Source organism: Argentina silus (genome assembly GCF_951799395.1).
Source record: "Argentina silus genome assembly, chromosome: 5".
Classification (NCBI taxonomy): domain Eukaryota; kingdom Metazoa; phylum Chordata; class Actinopteri; order Argentiniformes; family Argentinidae; genus Argentina; species Argentina silus.
Genome location: NC_139659.1, coordinates 4560974 through 4577366, shown reverse-complemented (window position 1 = coordinate 4577366; position 16393 = coordinate 4560974). Strand labels below are relative to the sequence as shown.

At 44.1% G+C, this 16393-nt stretch overlaps 1 protein-coding gene across 2 annotated transcripts in view; it reads right to left on the bottom strand.

The window, feature by feature from the left end:
• Nucleotides 1-949: 949 nt before the first annotated feature.
• The window catches only part of gpsm1b (G protein signaling modulator 1b), a 27284-nt gene continuing 11840 nt past the window's right edge, over nt 950-16393 (bottom strand). The window contains exons 3-14 of one of the 2 annotated variants that reach the window (XM_083670600.1): nt 16336-16393; nt 15183-15325; nt 14423-14546; nt 14056-14171; nt 13615-13770; nt 13098-13206; nt 12754-12868; nt 9885-9955; nt 9497-9661; nt 3732-3894; nt 3340-3545; nt 950-3151 (exon numbers count right to left, since the gene is read on the bottom strand). The exon at nt 16336-16393 is cut by the window's right edge and continues 78 nt beyond it. In XM_083670600.1, the coding sequence (XP_083526726.1) occupies nt 2951-3151; nt 3340-3545; nt 3732-3894; nt 9497-9661; nt 9885-9955; nt 12754-12868; nt 13098-13206; nt 13615-13770; nt 14056-14171; nt 14423-14546; nt 15183-15325; nt 16336-16393 (1627 nt within the window). In that variant the 3' untranslated portion in view covers nt 950-2950. The remainder of the gene's footprint in view (nt 3152-3339; nt 3546-3731; nt 3895-9496; nt 9662-9884; nt 9956-12753; nt 12869-13097; nt 13207-13614; nt 13771-14055; nt 14172-14422; nt 14547-15182; nt 15326-16335) is intronic. The other variant, XM_083670601.1, reaches the window with a different exon arrangement.

Sequence of the window (16393 nt, the reverse complement as noted above, 5' to 3'; positions counted from 1 at the left end):
ATTGTATTGTTGTATTTGTACTTTAGTTTTACCTGTACAATATGTCGTGACCGTCAGGTAAAATGCATTATAATTCAAATAAACTTCAACTTTAACATGCCTTCATTCCTCTGTAGAAGCAAGCCTCACTATGACATCACAGAGGAATGTAATGGTTTGTTTGTCTACAGGACTTGGAAGCTGGTCCTTTGAGAAAACATGTTCAACGATGCATCTGAGTTTAGGTAACAGATAGGACAACAGCCCATGTTCAGGGGCAAACCACAACCCAAGCTGAAGAAATGAATGAGCCCTGCCTTTCATTACATTCTTTCCACTCTTATGTAATGTCCTTCTCTTAACAGAGAAAAGTAAACCAACATGTTTGATGTATCCTTTGTGCCTATCCCTAGCCTAGAACAAGGCAGGAACACACTCTAATTCCTGCTGTAACAGCCCTTTCAGTTTCTGTTACAATGTTCTTATCTTGGCAATGACAGTCATGGTATGATAGTATAAAGTGTTGTAAATCTGAAACCTTTTCACCTGGTGTCTAAAGTACACTCACCAAACACTTTATTAGGAACATTATATTAATTCTGGGTAGGGCTTCCCTTTGCTCTCAAAACAGCTTCAATTCTTCGTGGCTTTGATTCCACAAGATGTTGGAAACATTCCTTTGAGATTCTGGTCCGTGATGACATGATCGCATCACGCAATTCCTGCAGATTTTTCAGGTGCACTTTCAAGCTGTGAATCTCCCGTTCTACCACATCCCAAAGGTGTTCTATTGGATTCAGATCCGGTGACTGGGAAGGCCACTGAAGAACACTGAACTCATTGTCATGTTCATGAAACCAGTTTGAGACGACTTTTGCTTTGTGACATGGTGCATTATCATGCTGGAAGTAGCCATGAGAAGAAGGGATAACACCATGTTTGGATGTTACATGAAGACAGACGCAAAGTAAACATTTGAATCAACATTTTATTAAAAGCAGATAGGGACACCTTCATGTCCTCAAATGGAACATAAATACAAAAAACGTATGTACATATATGGCAGTGACAAATAGAAGCGTACCGAATAGTTCTGGAAGTTAATCCATATAGGAATCAGAAAATACAGGAAAATGAACTCTGTTGTTTTGGAGAACCTGCTACTGTAGCTCCTTATCACAGAGATCGAGATGAATCATATGGATCACGACCCAGCCAAGGTCAGGTTCACCATCCACCATGAGTTAGGGTCACGACCCCTGAGGTACATAGAAGAGCTACAGTATGAGCTAAAACTAACACATTTACAAATAGTCCCAAAGGAAGGAGAAGAGCAACTAAAAGTTCCATTATGGATCCTGATCAATTAGGCAACATGTCTGCCCTGACATTTTAGATCTCACTTGAAGCCATTTTTGTTTATTTTCTACAGTTTGCACCAGGCTTGGGATCAATTCCATTTCAATTCAGGCAATTCAGAAAGTGAATAAATGTACAAATTTCTTTTTTTTTTTTTTAAAAAGAGAAAAACTTTGGATTTAAAAAGCTTCTCATTTTCAGTTAATTGAGAAATCATTGAAAATAAATTCCTAATTTGCAATAATTACATTATCATTTCAATTCACTTCCCGAACTGACTGAATCGACCCAACCCTGAGTGTGCACCTCTCTTTGGTCCACTGGGTATGCTACAGGATAACCACAACCGATTAGAAATACATACCAGGCACTAGAATTGTTTGCAAATACAGTCTAACATTTACAAAATGATCTGCAAAAAATATGCAAAGTATACTGTACAGTTAAGTATAGCTTGTCACTGAAATAATGAAAAGTGCTTAAGATCATTATACTGTACTTTGCGCATGATTACACCGTTACAAACTCAACCTTCCAATTTTTAGGAAAGTATTTCATTTCAAATGGTTAAATGGGCTTTACTGTAGGATAGCTGTTGTACGTGTTTGACCACAGGAGGCAGTGCAACATCAGAATATGAGACGTCCTTTGCGAACAGCATTGTGGCTGGAGATGCCTCACCTGCATCTGCACCTGTGCGGTCCATCCAACTTCCATCCAATAGAAACAAGTCAATCTAGTCGATGGCATTGTGAGGGCTTTAGCATTTTTGACTGGTCTCAGTCCTTACTTGGCTACATAGCACAGCCAAGCTAGGATTCCTTATAGAACACTCTGATCTTACTATGTGGTCTTACAATGTTATGTTATTTCAGCCCTCTTGAATCTCTAAATTGTTTTGTTGCTTTTCTTGAATCTATTTTCACAGCAATCATTGTTTGAGTTTTAAAATGAATTAATGTTTTTGTTACGATGAGCTGTGTACTCCAGACTTAAACTCTATGCATGACGAGACCTTGACCCAACCAAGTTTTTTTAACACTTTCCTAGGTTGGTGATGAGTGTTGATGGAAAACAGCTAACACATATTTTGCCATAGCCGACCATAACTGTACCTAATACTGTCACACTAATAATAATAATAATACCGGCTTTCAACAACAAAAATCCTTCAAACTGAATAATCCATCATGCGTTTCTGAACCACAAGACTTCTGACACTTGGGAAATACAATCTGAGTCTGAGAAAGAATTGATTAAGGCAGTAGATGGGGTAAATATCTCTGTCATGTCTTGTTTAAAAGTCCCACACATTATTGAGACACCTCAAACCTTTGTTTCATTAAAATGTCATTAAATTCCACTTTATATCCCAATCGGATTTACACACGTTTAAAACCTAAACAGATACACAACAGCTGAAAGGGCGCCACCTATTGCACATGGGGTTTACTTGCATCCTGCATCTTCAATCTTCATAGAATATCAACCTAATTCCCCCCCTTTACTGATCATCTTCAGTGGTGGCCCTATTCTCCTTTCTTTTTTCTCTTTCCTTTTTTTCTTTCCATTTTCCTGTGAAGCGGGGTCCATCAGGGGCGTGTGTTGGGTTCTAGCTGGAGTCTCCAGAGGGCGGTTCAGCCTCAGGGGAGTCAGCCTCATCCTGTTCATCTGAGGGGAGATGAACTCTCTGCTCGTCCATACGCTTGGCCTGAACCCTCTGGATGAGGCTGAAGAAGTCCTCGTCAGGTACTGTGGGGGCCCGCGGCCCTGAGTCTGGTGGAGAGCACCGCTGGTCATCAATCCTGGAGGACTGCAGGGCCAGGGAGAAAGAGGGAGCAAAATGCATACAAAGTTGTCAATGGGAAACTTGTAATTACATGATAATAACCTGTTCATTACTTGTTTGATGATTTAGCTTTACCTACCATTTTTTTAAATTCTAGGTACATTCAATACAGTCCAGTACAGTAGTACAGTACAGTAAGTTTTGTTCTTTACCTGACACTTGATGAGCATGTTGAAGAAGTCGTCGCTGGGCTCCTGGGTGTCTGCTTCGCCACACAGGTGACCCAGGTTGTTGTGCGTGATCCTCAGGCCAGGCAGGTTACTGACGCTGACCCTCTGGTCATCCAGCCGGCGGCTCTGGGAGCTGGCTATCAGGTCAAACAGCTCCTCTGTCTGGGGTGAGGTGATGAGCGCTGGGTCTGGAAGGGAAGGGAAGAGAAGAGGAAAACAAGACAGACTCTGAATGAACTGATAATGACCAGGGGAGAGTTAGTGAGTCAGATAGACACGAGTAGTGGTGAATAGTCCTCGTGGTGAAGAGTCCTCGTGGTGAAGAGTCTTAAGACACCCTAACAGTGCCAAGTGGTTAATGGGTCGCTACTGACCTAGCATTTCACTGAGAGAGAGCATGGCGTTGGCGGCGCCCCCTCCGTTCTCCCCGTTCTCTGGCTCGTCGAGTTGGCAGCGCTGGTCGTCCATGCGGCTGCTCTGGAACTTGCTGAGGAGGTCGAAGAAGCAGTCCTCATCAGAGGGGTCACGACCTAGCTTCTGGAACACAGAGAGAACAGAGTCACTAAGTGAAGTAGCAGAGACAACCCTGTAACCTCAGTGGGCTCCTTTTCCCACACACACGCTGACCCACTCATCTATGATATCCTGTTTATTTTTTTTTGTTTGGATGCTTCGTGGACTGCCATGTTTGGGGTTTTGGGTTGCAGTGGATAGGGGGAGTAAAGAGGGAAGTCCTAGTTTCGCAAGCTAAGTAGACTGTATACTCTTGAACTATCTGTGAAATGGCAACATTCTAGTGTTAGTGATTCTCTATTGGGAGTTCCACAGACAAATAGATTCACAGTCTGTCTGCTAGTTGTTATTGATTAGTCATTAGCGAGATTCTCCAGTTTTAGCCCCAATGCAAACACTGGCAGTGTCATTACTGTCACTCCGCCATTTAGGTGATCTGTGTCATCACTATGCACTGGGGGTTGGAATGACGCATAACTACGACGTTTGCCGAAATCTTCCATTGGTGTCAATTAGAAATATGTGTGATGATTCAAGTTACGTGTGAAGATCCACCCTCGGTGCATAGCACCAAAACCATAAATATACTATATGTCTAATATATGGCACTGCATAGCACCTTTGCATAGTACTGGACACTCAACATGCCTGCATTGGCAGGATAGCACGCAGACTGGTGCTCAGCTCAGACAATCTAACCAACCCAGATAGTGTAGGATGTTGACCTACCAGGGGAGGCTGGTGGAGGTAGAAATCGGAGGACGGGCTCATTGTAATGCATGGAATGGAATAAGGAATGATATCAAACATGAGCTCATGGAATAGAATGAGCAATGGAGCCATGTTTCATTCCATTCCATGTATTACAATGAGCCTGTCCTACGATTTCTACCTCCCTGTCACCTACCTAGAAAGTGTGGCTACCTTGGCCCAGATTTCAAAGGTACTGTAGCACAGATTGTCACAGGGGACACATTGGAATGTTTAAAAATAACCTAGCCTTTCTAGGATAATGATGATAGTCTGGACGATTTTTACAATGCATATTCATGAAATTGACCTTCTGAAAATAACATCACCACCCCCAGTCATCCTAGAATATTGGTAACTTAAAAAATGTGAAAAAAAATCTCTATGAATAATCAGTGAATTGGCTACGGCAATCTAATTTCATGTAATTCATCCTCCCACAATGACCGACATCATCCTTATAGGTAAAACAAACAACACAGACAAATCCTACAATGTCTTCTTAGAATATGACAGTCACAGGACTGGCTCCACCTTTCAGCTCCAACCTCATGATAGATCAATATTGTGTGTGTGTGTGTGTGTGTGTGTGTGTGTGCGTGTGTGTGTGTGTGTGTGCGTGTGTGTGTGTGTGTGTGTGTGTGTGTGATCCCTTTGTGTCAATAGTGAAACCCCGGGCAGGTTAATGGAAGGAAAGAAGGGATGAAAGGAGGTGCACTACAGGACCATGTCAGAGATCAATAATAGCTTATGGGGGCCCATTATATCCTCCTCCTGAACATCCCCTCCCCCAACACCCTAACCATGGCTCCCAGGGCTGATGATATTGGTCCAGTCAACACCATGCATTAGTGCCACAGAAATAGCACTTGTACGGAACAATTGAGTGATTACTTTGTAGTAAGACCAAGCAGATACCGAATTTAGATGTATCTATATTTTTGCCTTGATAGTTGAGAATTATCTAAACAGTGTGTTAGCGGAGGAAAGCAAGCATCAGCGATTGACAACTAGGTCAGACACAATCAATTACTGTAGGCAGTTACATTTTCAGAGGCAACTTTTCACTGGAAAACTTTTAGCCAAATTGTACTTCAAACAACATTGCAGTTTTACTGTTTGTCGTAAAAGCATTTAATTGCCACAAAATGTGTCAGGCTCTTTAGCAGAGCGAGAAATAGCAGGCACATAACACCAATCAGAAACAGAAGAGATACCAGTTCAAACAATACTATTCTTCATCAAATCATCATAATACAAAAGTACCGTTAAGCGTCTTACCGCAAGAACCTCTTATTCCTCTCCTTCTTTCTCTCTCTCTCTCTCTCTTTCTCTGAGCACTCTGCCTTTTTCGCTTCGTAAGCCTGACTCACACCCCTCTCTTTTGAGCCTGACTCACACCCCTCTCTTTCCCCCCCTCCACTCACAACTCTCCTCTCTTCCACCCTTCTCGTGCTCTGCTCTCATTCCCCCATCCTTCTCTGTTGACTCCCCTCTTCCGTATAGTCCCTTCCTTCTCTCCCTCCCCATCCCTCCTTCCCCTCTCCCCTCTTCTCTACTTTCCCCTCTCCGCTCTTCTCTCTCTGCCCCCCCCCCCCCCCCCTCTCTCTCTCTCTCTCTCTCTCTCTCTCTCTCTCTCTGCTGCGGGCCATCTTCATCTCAACTGTGGGAAAATAACTCATTATGGGGAGAGGGGGGGTCCTCTGATCAGGGTCACATTGTCAGTCGAGCGGAGGCAGGGGCACAGGGGGGAGGACGGGGGAGCGGAAAAGAGGGCTGATGGGGGTTCTATGGCAAATAGGTCGCATGCCATCACGGAAACACAGCACAGACACCCAGCCACCAACAAATAACCAGAAAGAACTCTGGGACTGTAAAGACACTGTTGCACACACACACACTGACACGCACACACACACTCACACACACACACACACACACACACACACACACACACACACACACACACACACACACACACACACACACACACACATATACAATGGACAAAACACATTGCTTCAATCATTTTCCTGCATCTATACCAATACATTTATATACTGTATATACAAATTGAATGGTCTCAATGGAATTCTGTGCAATTATGATTTTGCATATTTACCAGCATAACAAACATTCCATGCTTTACTGTACCGCAAGCCAGGTCCATGTGATTGTGCCCTCAGAGTATATTCAACTGTAACTTCCTGGAATCTCCCTGTTCGGTTCTCCCCTCTGCCTCTCTGTCTGTCTGAATCTGCCCTCTGCCTATGTATTGTTCAATTATTCAATTAAGCCACAGGGAGGGAGAGAGAGTGAGAGAGAGAAAAGGGGGGGGGGGGAGGGTGAGGAAGAGAGAATGGGCTGTGTGTGTGTGTGTGTGTGTGTGTGTGTGTGTGTGTGTGTGTGTGTGTGTGTGTGTGTGTGTGTGTGTGTGTGTGTGTGTGTGTGTGTGTGTTTGAGAGAGAGATAGATAGAGAAAGTGGGAGGGGAATGAGCTCTTCCTAAATTACGTACATCATTGTTGCTATAGGAACTAGAGCTCCTACACTCCTTGAACCCTCTAACTTACACACACACACACACACACACACACACACACACACACACACACACACACTGACATTTCTAAACTTCCCAGAGGCCCACTCCCTCCCCCTCTCATTTTGTGAGAAGATTGACTTGGACTGAAAACCCCAATATCAAGTGTCGTGGATGGACAGTATGCTCTCTACGTGCATTAAAACTATGATTTAAAGCTTGTCAATTGGAGTGGATATGAGGATTCAGCAACCAAACAGTACGTTAGAATAAGATTTAAGTGAGAACATTGTTTCTATAATTAATTCAAATGTGTCGTCTTCTCATCATCACCAAGTGTGTGTCTGTGCTGAAGCCCAAGGTGAAATCAAAGCCATGGGAAGTCCAGTAGAGAGCTTGATGAAACAAGCTGTCTAGGCTATGATGCTGACTTCTCCACTGCACCAACCTTAATGATAACCATTAACCATCTCCGAGTTATTTCTCAGCTCCCCTGACAAGCACTAAATAACAGCTTTCCTTCACACAATGGCTTTCTCGATCGTTTAGCATGTCACGCCACTGATTACCACAATTAACAGCATAACCAAATTAGCATGCCTGGTTGGTTGCCTCAGGGAGGAAATTACAGCAAGACATGATCCCATTGGCTCTTACTTGCCACGGACATTTAAGGACAACAGCTGCACAAAGCCAATATTGTAGGAAATTATCTAAAACAGTCTGAATTTGTGGTTTCTTTTGCACTAAGTCGCTTTTATTTTCCTGCAGGATGTAGCACCATTAGACACACACTCCTCTCTTCAGCAAGTTCATAACCTTGATGCTCATAGGGGGTGTGTCTCAGTCAAGGGAGGCTAGTGGAGGCATAAATCGGAGGACGGGCTCATTGCAATGCATGGAATGGAATCAGGACCATTCTACCTCCATCAGCCTCCACTGGTCTCAGTCATCTAAAGTGGCCTTCTCTCCTTAGCCCCTGTCCTTGAACCATTCACCACTGATCTTCTACACGTATCTCACCTATGACTCTTTACCTACCTCTTATATGATGAATGTGACTGCTAAAAGGTGTTAAGACCCTGAGCAATGTGTAGCCCTAACTTAACAGCCTTCTTTCTGACCTGATACTATGGATCGTGTTTGATACCATTCCTCATTCCATTCCATGCATTCCAATTAGCCCATCCTCCGATTTCGACCTCCACCAGCCTCCACTGGTTAGCATGCTAACCACATTTAGGACTTGTTATTCGTTAGGTAGGTTTTCATTGATTGTTAAAAAGGCTGTCTTCCCTTTCAAAACATAGATGGATACAAGAGCTTTGAGACAGAGGATAATGCCTTTCAGTGGAACACTTTGACACAGAAAGGAAACAAAGAGATTTAATTTAGACCTTAGCTAAAGGAGTAACAAGCTACTCAGACCATATCGCTATCAGCAGCAAAGCAAAAGCCAACGCACTTCAAGACGTATTGTCTCCAAGCCTATTATAAACCTTGACTACAAAGTTAAAAACAAGGTCTTTGTAATGGATCATGGCTATGAATGGAAGCTGGGTGAGATATGGTTGAGTTGGACAGACTCATTGTAATTCATGGATTGGAATAAGGAATGCTATCAAACACGTGGGAATGCTATCAAACACGTGGGAATGGTATCAAACATGTGGGAATGGTATCAAACACGTGGGAATGGTATCAAACATGTGTGCTTGTGTCCTCATTCCATTCGATGCATTACAATGAGCCCGTCCTCTGATTTCTACCGCAACCAGCCTCTACTGAACTACTGCACTGTGTACAGAGTGTAAGCCTCTCCACACCATGTGGTAGACCCATCCAGATGTGACATGTGGAAACCAATTTCCAATCCAATATCCTCTAGATATTTGTTCAACCAAGTTAGAGTAGATTCAATCAAACCATGTGGGCCTCAACAAGTGACCACCAACTGCTTGTTGTGATGTTGACGGACAGTCAGGAAATGAGGTTGAAGAAGTGAAAATGAAGTTGTAAAATGTGTACAGAGCCGCTTACAGAAGTACAGTAGGAGGAAAATACAGTTGGAGGTAAGAAAGGAGTATTTTTGGTCCTTTCTTTCAGTTGCATAGCCATAGCCTAAAACATACAAAATGATAAATTGAAAATGAGGTATAAATGGAATAAAGAACGCACGCCCAAGGCGAGGTGCTTTACTAATACAACATAACTCAAAACCTAATGAAAATGAAAGTCACCCACTCTTCCCTCGCGGCTGTGACATTTATTCACCAACGTTCCCGCTCAATAGCCTTTCCTCTGGGTGACTCAAATGACAGACATGTCTACTCACCGGAGGAGGGACCTGCACGGTGATGTCATCCGTGTCTACTGGGGAGTCAAGCCACGGCCTCTCGTCTGAAGACTGGCTGTCTGTGTAGCACTTTCTCCTCCCCGGCTGAGACTGCTGACTCTTAGACCTCCTGGATGAACTGTCAAGGTCCTGGCTGTCGCCATTCTGCATGGAAATGGACAGAGATGGATTCATGCCTAAATCAAATGATCACCTAGAAGGATATGCTTGGATGTTTGTGTTTTAGTCAGTGATTAGAGAATGTATGACTCTTTCAGTATTGAATGGGCATATAGGTCTTCTATAGATTACCCTGGGGCGACTAACATGATTTGTGGGGGAGAAAACTATACGAAGTGAAAATGTGTTGCTGTTTTTGTGAGGTTACCTTATCTGAGGAGTACTTCCACAGTTCTACACTGTCCATGCTGTTTCTCTTGGTGAATTTGGGTCTGGCTCCTGCAGAAAAGACAGCAAAAGACAGGATTAAGGACACAAGTGTATCCACAACGACAACATTGACAATTCAAAACCACATTGCTCTCACAGTCACAACAGCTGAGAGTTTACTGAGGGATAACCACATGCTATATTTGCACATTTTATACTCAGTTTATACTCTTCCTGCATGATTTTCCCATGTGTGTGTTTTCTCAGTAAGTTCTACAGTACTAGCCATCTTGTAAGCTTTGGTCTTGTGACCATGTGGTGGGAATGAAGTCCAGACAGACAGACACCCAGGAAATCAGCTCTGGATAAGGGACTTTTCATGAGCCATGCGCCCAGGGGGAGGAATGTGGGGCCTGGTTGTGCTAACTGCGAACCAGCTTCATGTGATGCTTTTAAAATAAAGTAAGTAGAAGATCATAGTCAGTAATATGGTAGTATGACCCAGGTATTATAGTTTTGTCCTGCCAAGCTCCGTAGCTTTATTTTTAGGAAATTGTTGCATTCCTAAAGTTATGATATTTTCTGTCAAGTTTTTATTTCGAAAGTGTCTATTTGCATGTCATTACTTGTGTACCCGTCTAGGGGCTAACTCTTGACAAGGGGACGTTAACTCATCCCCTTTATGTACAGTAAGGTGGTGCAATGTGCGTCAGAGCTCATCTAATGAAAGAAACCATCAGTCACTCTTTCCCACCAGTGTATCACACCCCAGAAGTGTACACAACCCCTTCCTGAGCTACCTCTCAAAATGAGACCTGAATCCCTGGCATACAGCAGTCTGTGTTATGACTGGCTGGTACTGTATACTGGATAAGCACGTGGCCTGTTTGTTTATCCATCTAAAAACTGATGTTGGTTTCATGCTGCATTTGGCCCCCCCATCTACAGCCTGCTTACGTGTCTGGTGTACTGACTCACTGAAGGACTGGGTCACTGTGGGTCAGACATAGAAATTAAACAGGTAGAATGGGTACAGGGGGATACAGTATGGGACATGTTTCCATTGTCATTGGTCTATCCAGTATGGAAGAATGTCACATTGTTGCATAGAAAACACTGAGCACTCATGAACCAATAAAATCACACTATACCATTATGATGACCACTAGAATGTCTATTGTACCCATTCTATTTCTATTTCTATGCTGTGAAGGGCAGTGCCTGTGTCCCACCTAACCACAGTCTGTACAGCATGAGCTTGCTCCAAACAGACAGTTCCCTGTCTCAAATAAACATTCATTCTCACACACACACACACACACACACACACACACACACACACACACACACACACACACACACACACACACACACACACACACACACACATACAGACAGAGCAGAGGCTGTTCCACCTGACTCACCATTTCCCTGGATATGGACAAGACTCAGTGGACTGGGGTGACCTCACACTGCAACCAACACTGACCTGCCCAGTCAATATTTTGCCCTAATCATTCCATAATCAGAGGAGGACATCAGAGTACATGGTACCGTGACTATATATCTTCTTATTAAATAATGAAAACAGTATATACATGAGAATGTATGAAACCATCCTTGTGAATTATTCAAGTTCATATACAGTGTATGAATACAGTACATTGACAGATAACGTGCACAACTGCCTGGGAGAAACATCGTAAATGTGTGTTTCCTTCAAACATATATATCTCCACTGTCTGACCTGTGATTGATTGAACACAACCTAGAAACGATAGAGCTTAAATGATGAGTGCCCAGGCACCGGCCTGCCAGGCTTTCAGATCCCTTTTAAAGGTTCATTCATTATGTATTCACTGAGACTCTATTCTGTTGACAGAAGCACAATGCTATCGTTCACAGCTGCACACACACACACACACACACACACACACAATCTACCTTAAGCCATGAGGCTCAGAGCTATTTGCCGGGGACAAATGTATGTGATTTCAAAGCTGAGCAGAAATCACTTCAAGCCAAGGACATGTAGCCACATACTCTGCAAACAGATTGAATAGAGAATAGTGTTGACTTTAACTGAAGCTCTCTAAAACACATAGTCCAAACCACTACGCTCCAGTACTGTATGCCAATTCAGTACAGACATGTTACCTTCCATTAGATTTAGACGAGTACAAATGTATTCAAATGTACAGTAATAACTTTACAGTAATAAAGGCTTGAACTTGCTTACCGCATACTCCAGGGAGCTATTCAAATTGTTCGTAATTGTTTTCAGTTGGTACAAAGTGGAGATAAAACGCTGCGATAATTATCTCCTGTATTTTCCTCTTAATGTTAGTCCAGTGAGTATCATATGAGAGCCCATAGCACTTTAAACCCGGCCTCTCTCACTCATCTCACAGTTGGGTGAAGGAGTGGTGTGATATTTTTTCCTCAGTGTATGTGTGTGTGCGTGTGTGTGTGTGTGTGTGTGTGTGTGTGTGTGTGTCAGTATGCGTGCGCCTTGGATGGAGGAAATGTGAGGGCGGGGTGAGGAGAGGAAGAGGGAGAGGGACGGAGGGAGGGAGGGAGGGAGGGAGGGGCAAAGCCACAGCCTGTAGACCAGGGCTTGTCAGACACATAAACACTGACTGTGCTCCATGTGGGACTGATTATTATCACTGTCTCGTCCTGGTACTATTATTGCTATTCTCACCAGAGCACTGCATCTTATCCACTTATGCACAGATCTAGGATCAGAGTTCCTGTCCTAAATCCTCAACACTACCGTTAGAATGAAAAACAACAAAACCTCTAAGTTTCAATATCACACTTGACAGTTTTCACACTTTTAAACGTGAAGAAGATCTGTTTCTCACCTTGCACCTCGAACTCTGACCCACAGGGTGAAAGGTCACTCTCATTGACCCCCAGAGCCTCCATCAGCTGTTCCACATTCATCCTGGAGGTCAGTTCCCCGTTCCTGTCCCCAATCTGAGAGACAGAGCAGAAGAGACAGAGTGGAAATGAAAAAGAGGGGAAGGAGAGAGAGAACAAGAGAAGTGAGAAAAAGCAGAGGCCTTAGTGACCGCAGGGCTGTCAGGGATGGTACAGCATGCAAGTACAACATACATGTTTTTTCCAATATGGGTATATATTTGTGTAAACTGTGTTAAGTGTGTAAAACTGAATGTGTGTCTAAGTATTCTACTCTCTAAGTCACCTCTCTGGAGATGTCCAGGTGTTTGCGGGCGTAGTGCAACGCCTGTCGATGGTTCCCTAATGACACATAGGCATTTCCCAGGCTCCAGCAAGCACGGCCCTCACCAACCCTACACACACACACACACACACACACACACACACACACACACACACACACACACACACACACACACACACACACACACATATACACACAGAGTTAGTGAGGGAAACAATGGAACAACATGACAAGCGTGTGTCCGCGACAAGCGTGTATCCGTGCATAGGTGTGTGTGTGTATGTGTGTGTGTGTATGTCTGTGTATATGTATGAGACTGTGCGTGCGTGCATGCCTGCGTGCGTGCTTGCATGTATGTGTGTGTGTGTGTGTGTGTGTGTGTGTGTGTGTGTGTGTGTGTGTGTGTGTGTGTGTGTATGTGTGTGTGTGTATGTGTGTGTGTGTGTGTGTGTGTGTGTGTGTGTGTGTGTGCACGCATGCGTTTGAATGTGTGTGTGTGTGTGTGTGTGTACTCTACCTGTCGGTAAGCTCCTGGGCTATGAGCAGGTGTTTAAGGTGATAGTCTATAGCTCTCTCGTACTGCTGGAGGAGGGTGTAGGTATTCCCCAGACTATAGCAGGCCTGAGCCTCCATCACCTGGTCTTTCAGCTGGCGGGACAGCTGCAGGGTTTTCCTATAGATGGTAAAGAGAGAGGGAGGAGGAAGAAAGAGAGGAGAGGGGGATACGTAATGTTAATGTTTGTTTCAATTGTGTATTGCTTTTTACAACATATGATTGCTACTTTCATGCCAGTAAGATTTTAAATTGCCAGACAGAGGAGTGAATGGAGTGTGGTGAGGTATTTGGAGTAATTCAAATGCAATCCTCATGTTCTAAGGATCAGTGGCGTGGCTCTCTGACCAGTACTGGTTTATACACATCAAGTCCACTAGATGTCAGTGTGGTGCCTCTGTTCACCTGTAGTACTCTGTGGCTGTGTTGAACTGGCCCAGGAATATCAGAGCGTTGCCTAGGTTACTGTAGGCTCTGCGTTCAGCGGCTTTGTCGCCAAATTCTTTGGCGATGGAGAGACGCTGTGACAAACAGGAAATGAGGAAGCGTCACTGTCACGAAGTACGCATGTTGGCCTTTGTGCATATCTCTGATCTCATCAAGCCTTGATAGGAAATACTTATTCACTTGAAGTACCTCTTGCAATGTTTTCACTCTGTGGCAGAATGGTCTCATGTGAAAACATGACAAAAACTGACGATTGATTGTATCTAAATGAAGCCACAGTCTGTAAGATTTGACGTTCAGCACTTGAGTATGATCAGTAACTCACCTGTCTGTGGAACTTGATGGCCTCCACAAAGTTTCCCAGCAGGTAATGGGTGTTGCCCAAGTTACCAAAGGCCCTTCCCTGGGCGGCTCGGTCGCCAAGCTCTTTGACCAGACACAAATTCATCCTACAGAGAGAGAGAGAGAGAGAGAGAGAGAGAGAGAGAGAGAGAGAGAGAGAGAGAGTGGGGGAGGTTTAATGTATATGGCATATTCCTTTTTATTAGTTGACTAATACAGTAGCAATTTAGTATTACATTAAATTCAAATGCAATACTTGCTTCAGAGAATCAAGTCTCATTCTTATCATAAACATAGCTCCTGTCTGTACCGCCTGGTTGTTTAACATTACAGTACTACTGTATTTACGTTTCCAGGCGGCTGACCTGTCACAATGTTGTCACACCAAACACACAGCCTCCCAATGTGTGTCCACAGAGAATTGTGTGCAGTACTACAGTAATTGCTTTTAAGTGTGAAGGCGATAACTCCTTAATATCCTCATGGGCCACCGTCTGTCCTATTATCCCTCTGACAACAAAATGTGCTAATTACCCACAGCCAGTAATGAGAGAGGATTTAACAGGAGGTAATGGCCCAGTGGGAAATGTATAGTGTATGTGTGTGTATGTGTGTGTGTGTGTGTGTGTGTGTGTGTGTGCGTGCGTGCGTGCGTGCGTGCGTGCGTGCGTGCGTGCGTGCGTGTGTGCGTGTGTTTGTTTGTTTGCGTGTGTATAGACACATGTAAGCGCTACAACACTCACTCATAGAAGCCAGTAGCCCTCTGAAGTGTATCTCTGACGTCCAGAGGCAGGTCTCCGGGGTCCTGGGTGCAGCCCCACAGCTGCTGCTTTCCCTTGGCATGGAACACATTACCCATGTTGTACAGAGCCCTGGCCTCCCCTACCTGGCGGGGGACACAGGAAGACAGAGAGAGAGATGTAGAGAAACATAATGTGGCAAACAGAAGCAGAGTAAGCTGTGTATTGAAGAGGTGAACAGACGAGTAGGGGGTGAGGACTATTACAGTACACTGGTAGGGCCTGAGGACTATTACAGTACACTGGTAGGGGGTGAGGACTATTACAGTACACTGGTAGGGGCTGAGGACTATTACAGTACACTGGTAGGGCCTGAGGACTATTACAGTACACTGGTAGGGGGTGAGGACTATTACAGTACGCTGGTAGGGCCTGAGGACTATTACAGTACATTGGTAGGGGGTGAGGACTATTACAGTACACTGGTAGGGGCTGAGGACTATTACAGTACACTGGTAGGGGGTGAGGACTATTACAGTACACTGGTAGGGGGTGAGGACTATTACAGTACACTGGTAGGGGCTGAGGACTATTACAGTACACTGGTAGGGGCTGAGGACTATGCTATAAAACTATCTGTCTGTTCTATTAAATTCATTATAATTTGATGTATTGAAGTGCCGTCCATTCTTCATTTTTAGTGAGTGTAGGCAGTTCCTGTCATACTGTAAGAGGTACTTCATGATCTGGCGGGAGGCACTCATTGTAATTCTAATCATTTCGAGAGCAGATTACTGTATATGATCATGTTACAGTGACAATATGAGGTGTATACACTTTCATGTTTGTGTGATATGTCAAATGTTTATTTGTTGTTGTTGTACAGTTAGGATAGATTAAAGGCACAATGTGGATTAAATTCATTTTGACGAGGTATGATATTGTCATTGTAATAGTGCAAGTGTGTGTCTGTGCGTCCGTGTGTCCGTGCGTACGTGCGTGCGTGCATGCGTACGTGTGTTCCCATGTTCCCCTGCACCTGGGAGATGTCCTGTGTGTGTGTGTGTGTGTGTGTGTGTGTGTGTGTGTGTGTGTCTGTGTGTGTGTGTGTGTGTGTTTGTGTGTGTGTGTGTGTGTGTGTGTGTGTGTGTGTTACCTTGTCCCCCTGCTCCTGGGAGATGTCCAGGTGTCTCTGACAGCACACCGCTGCCTCG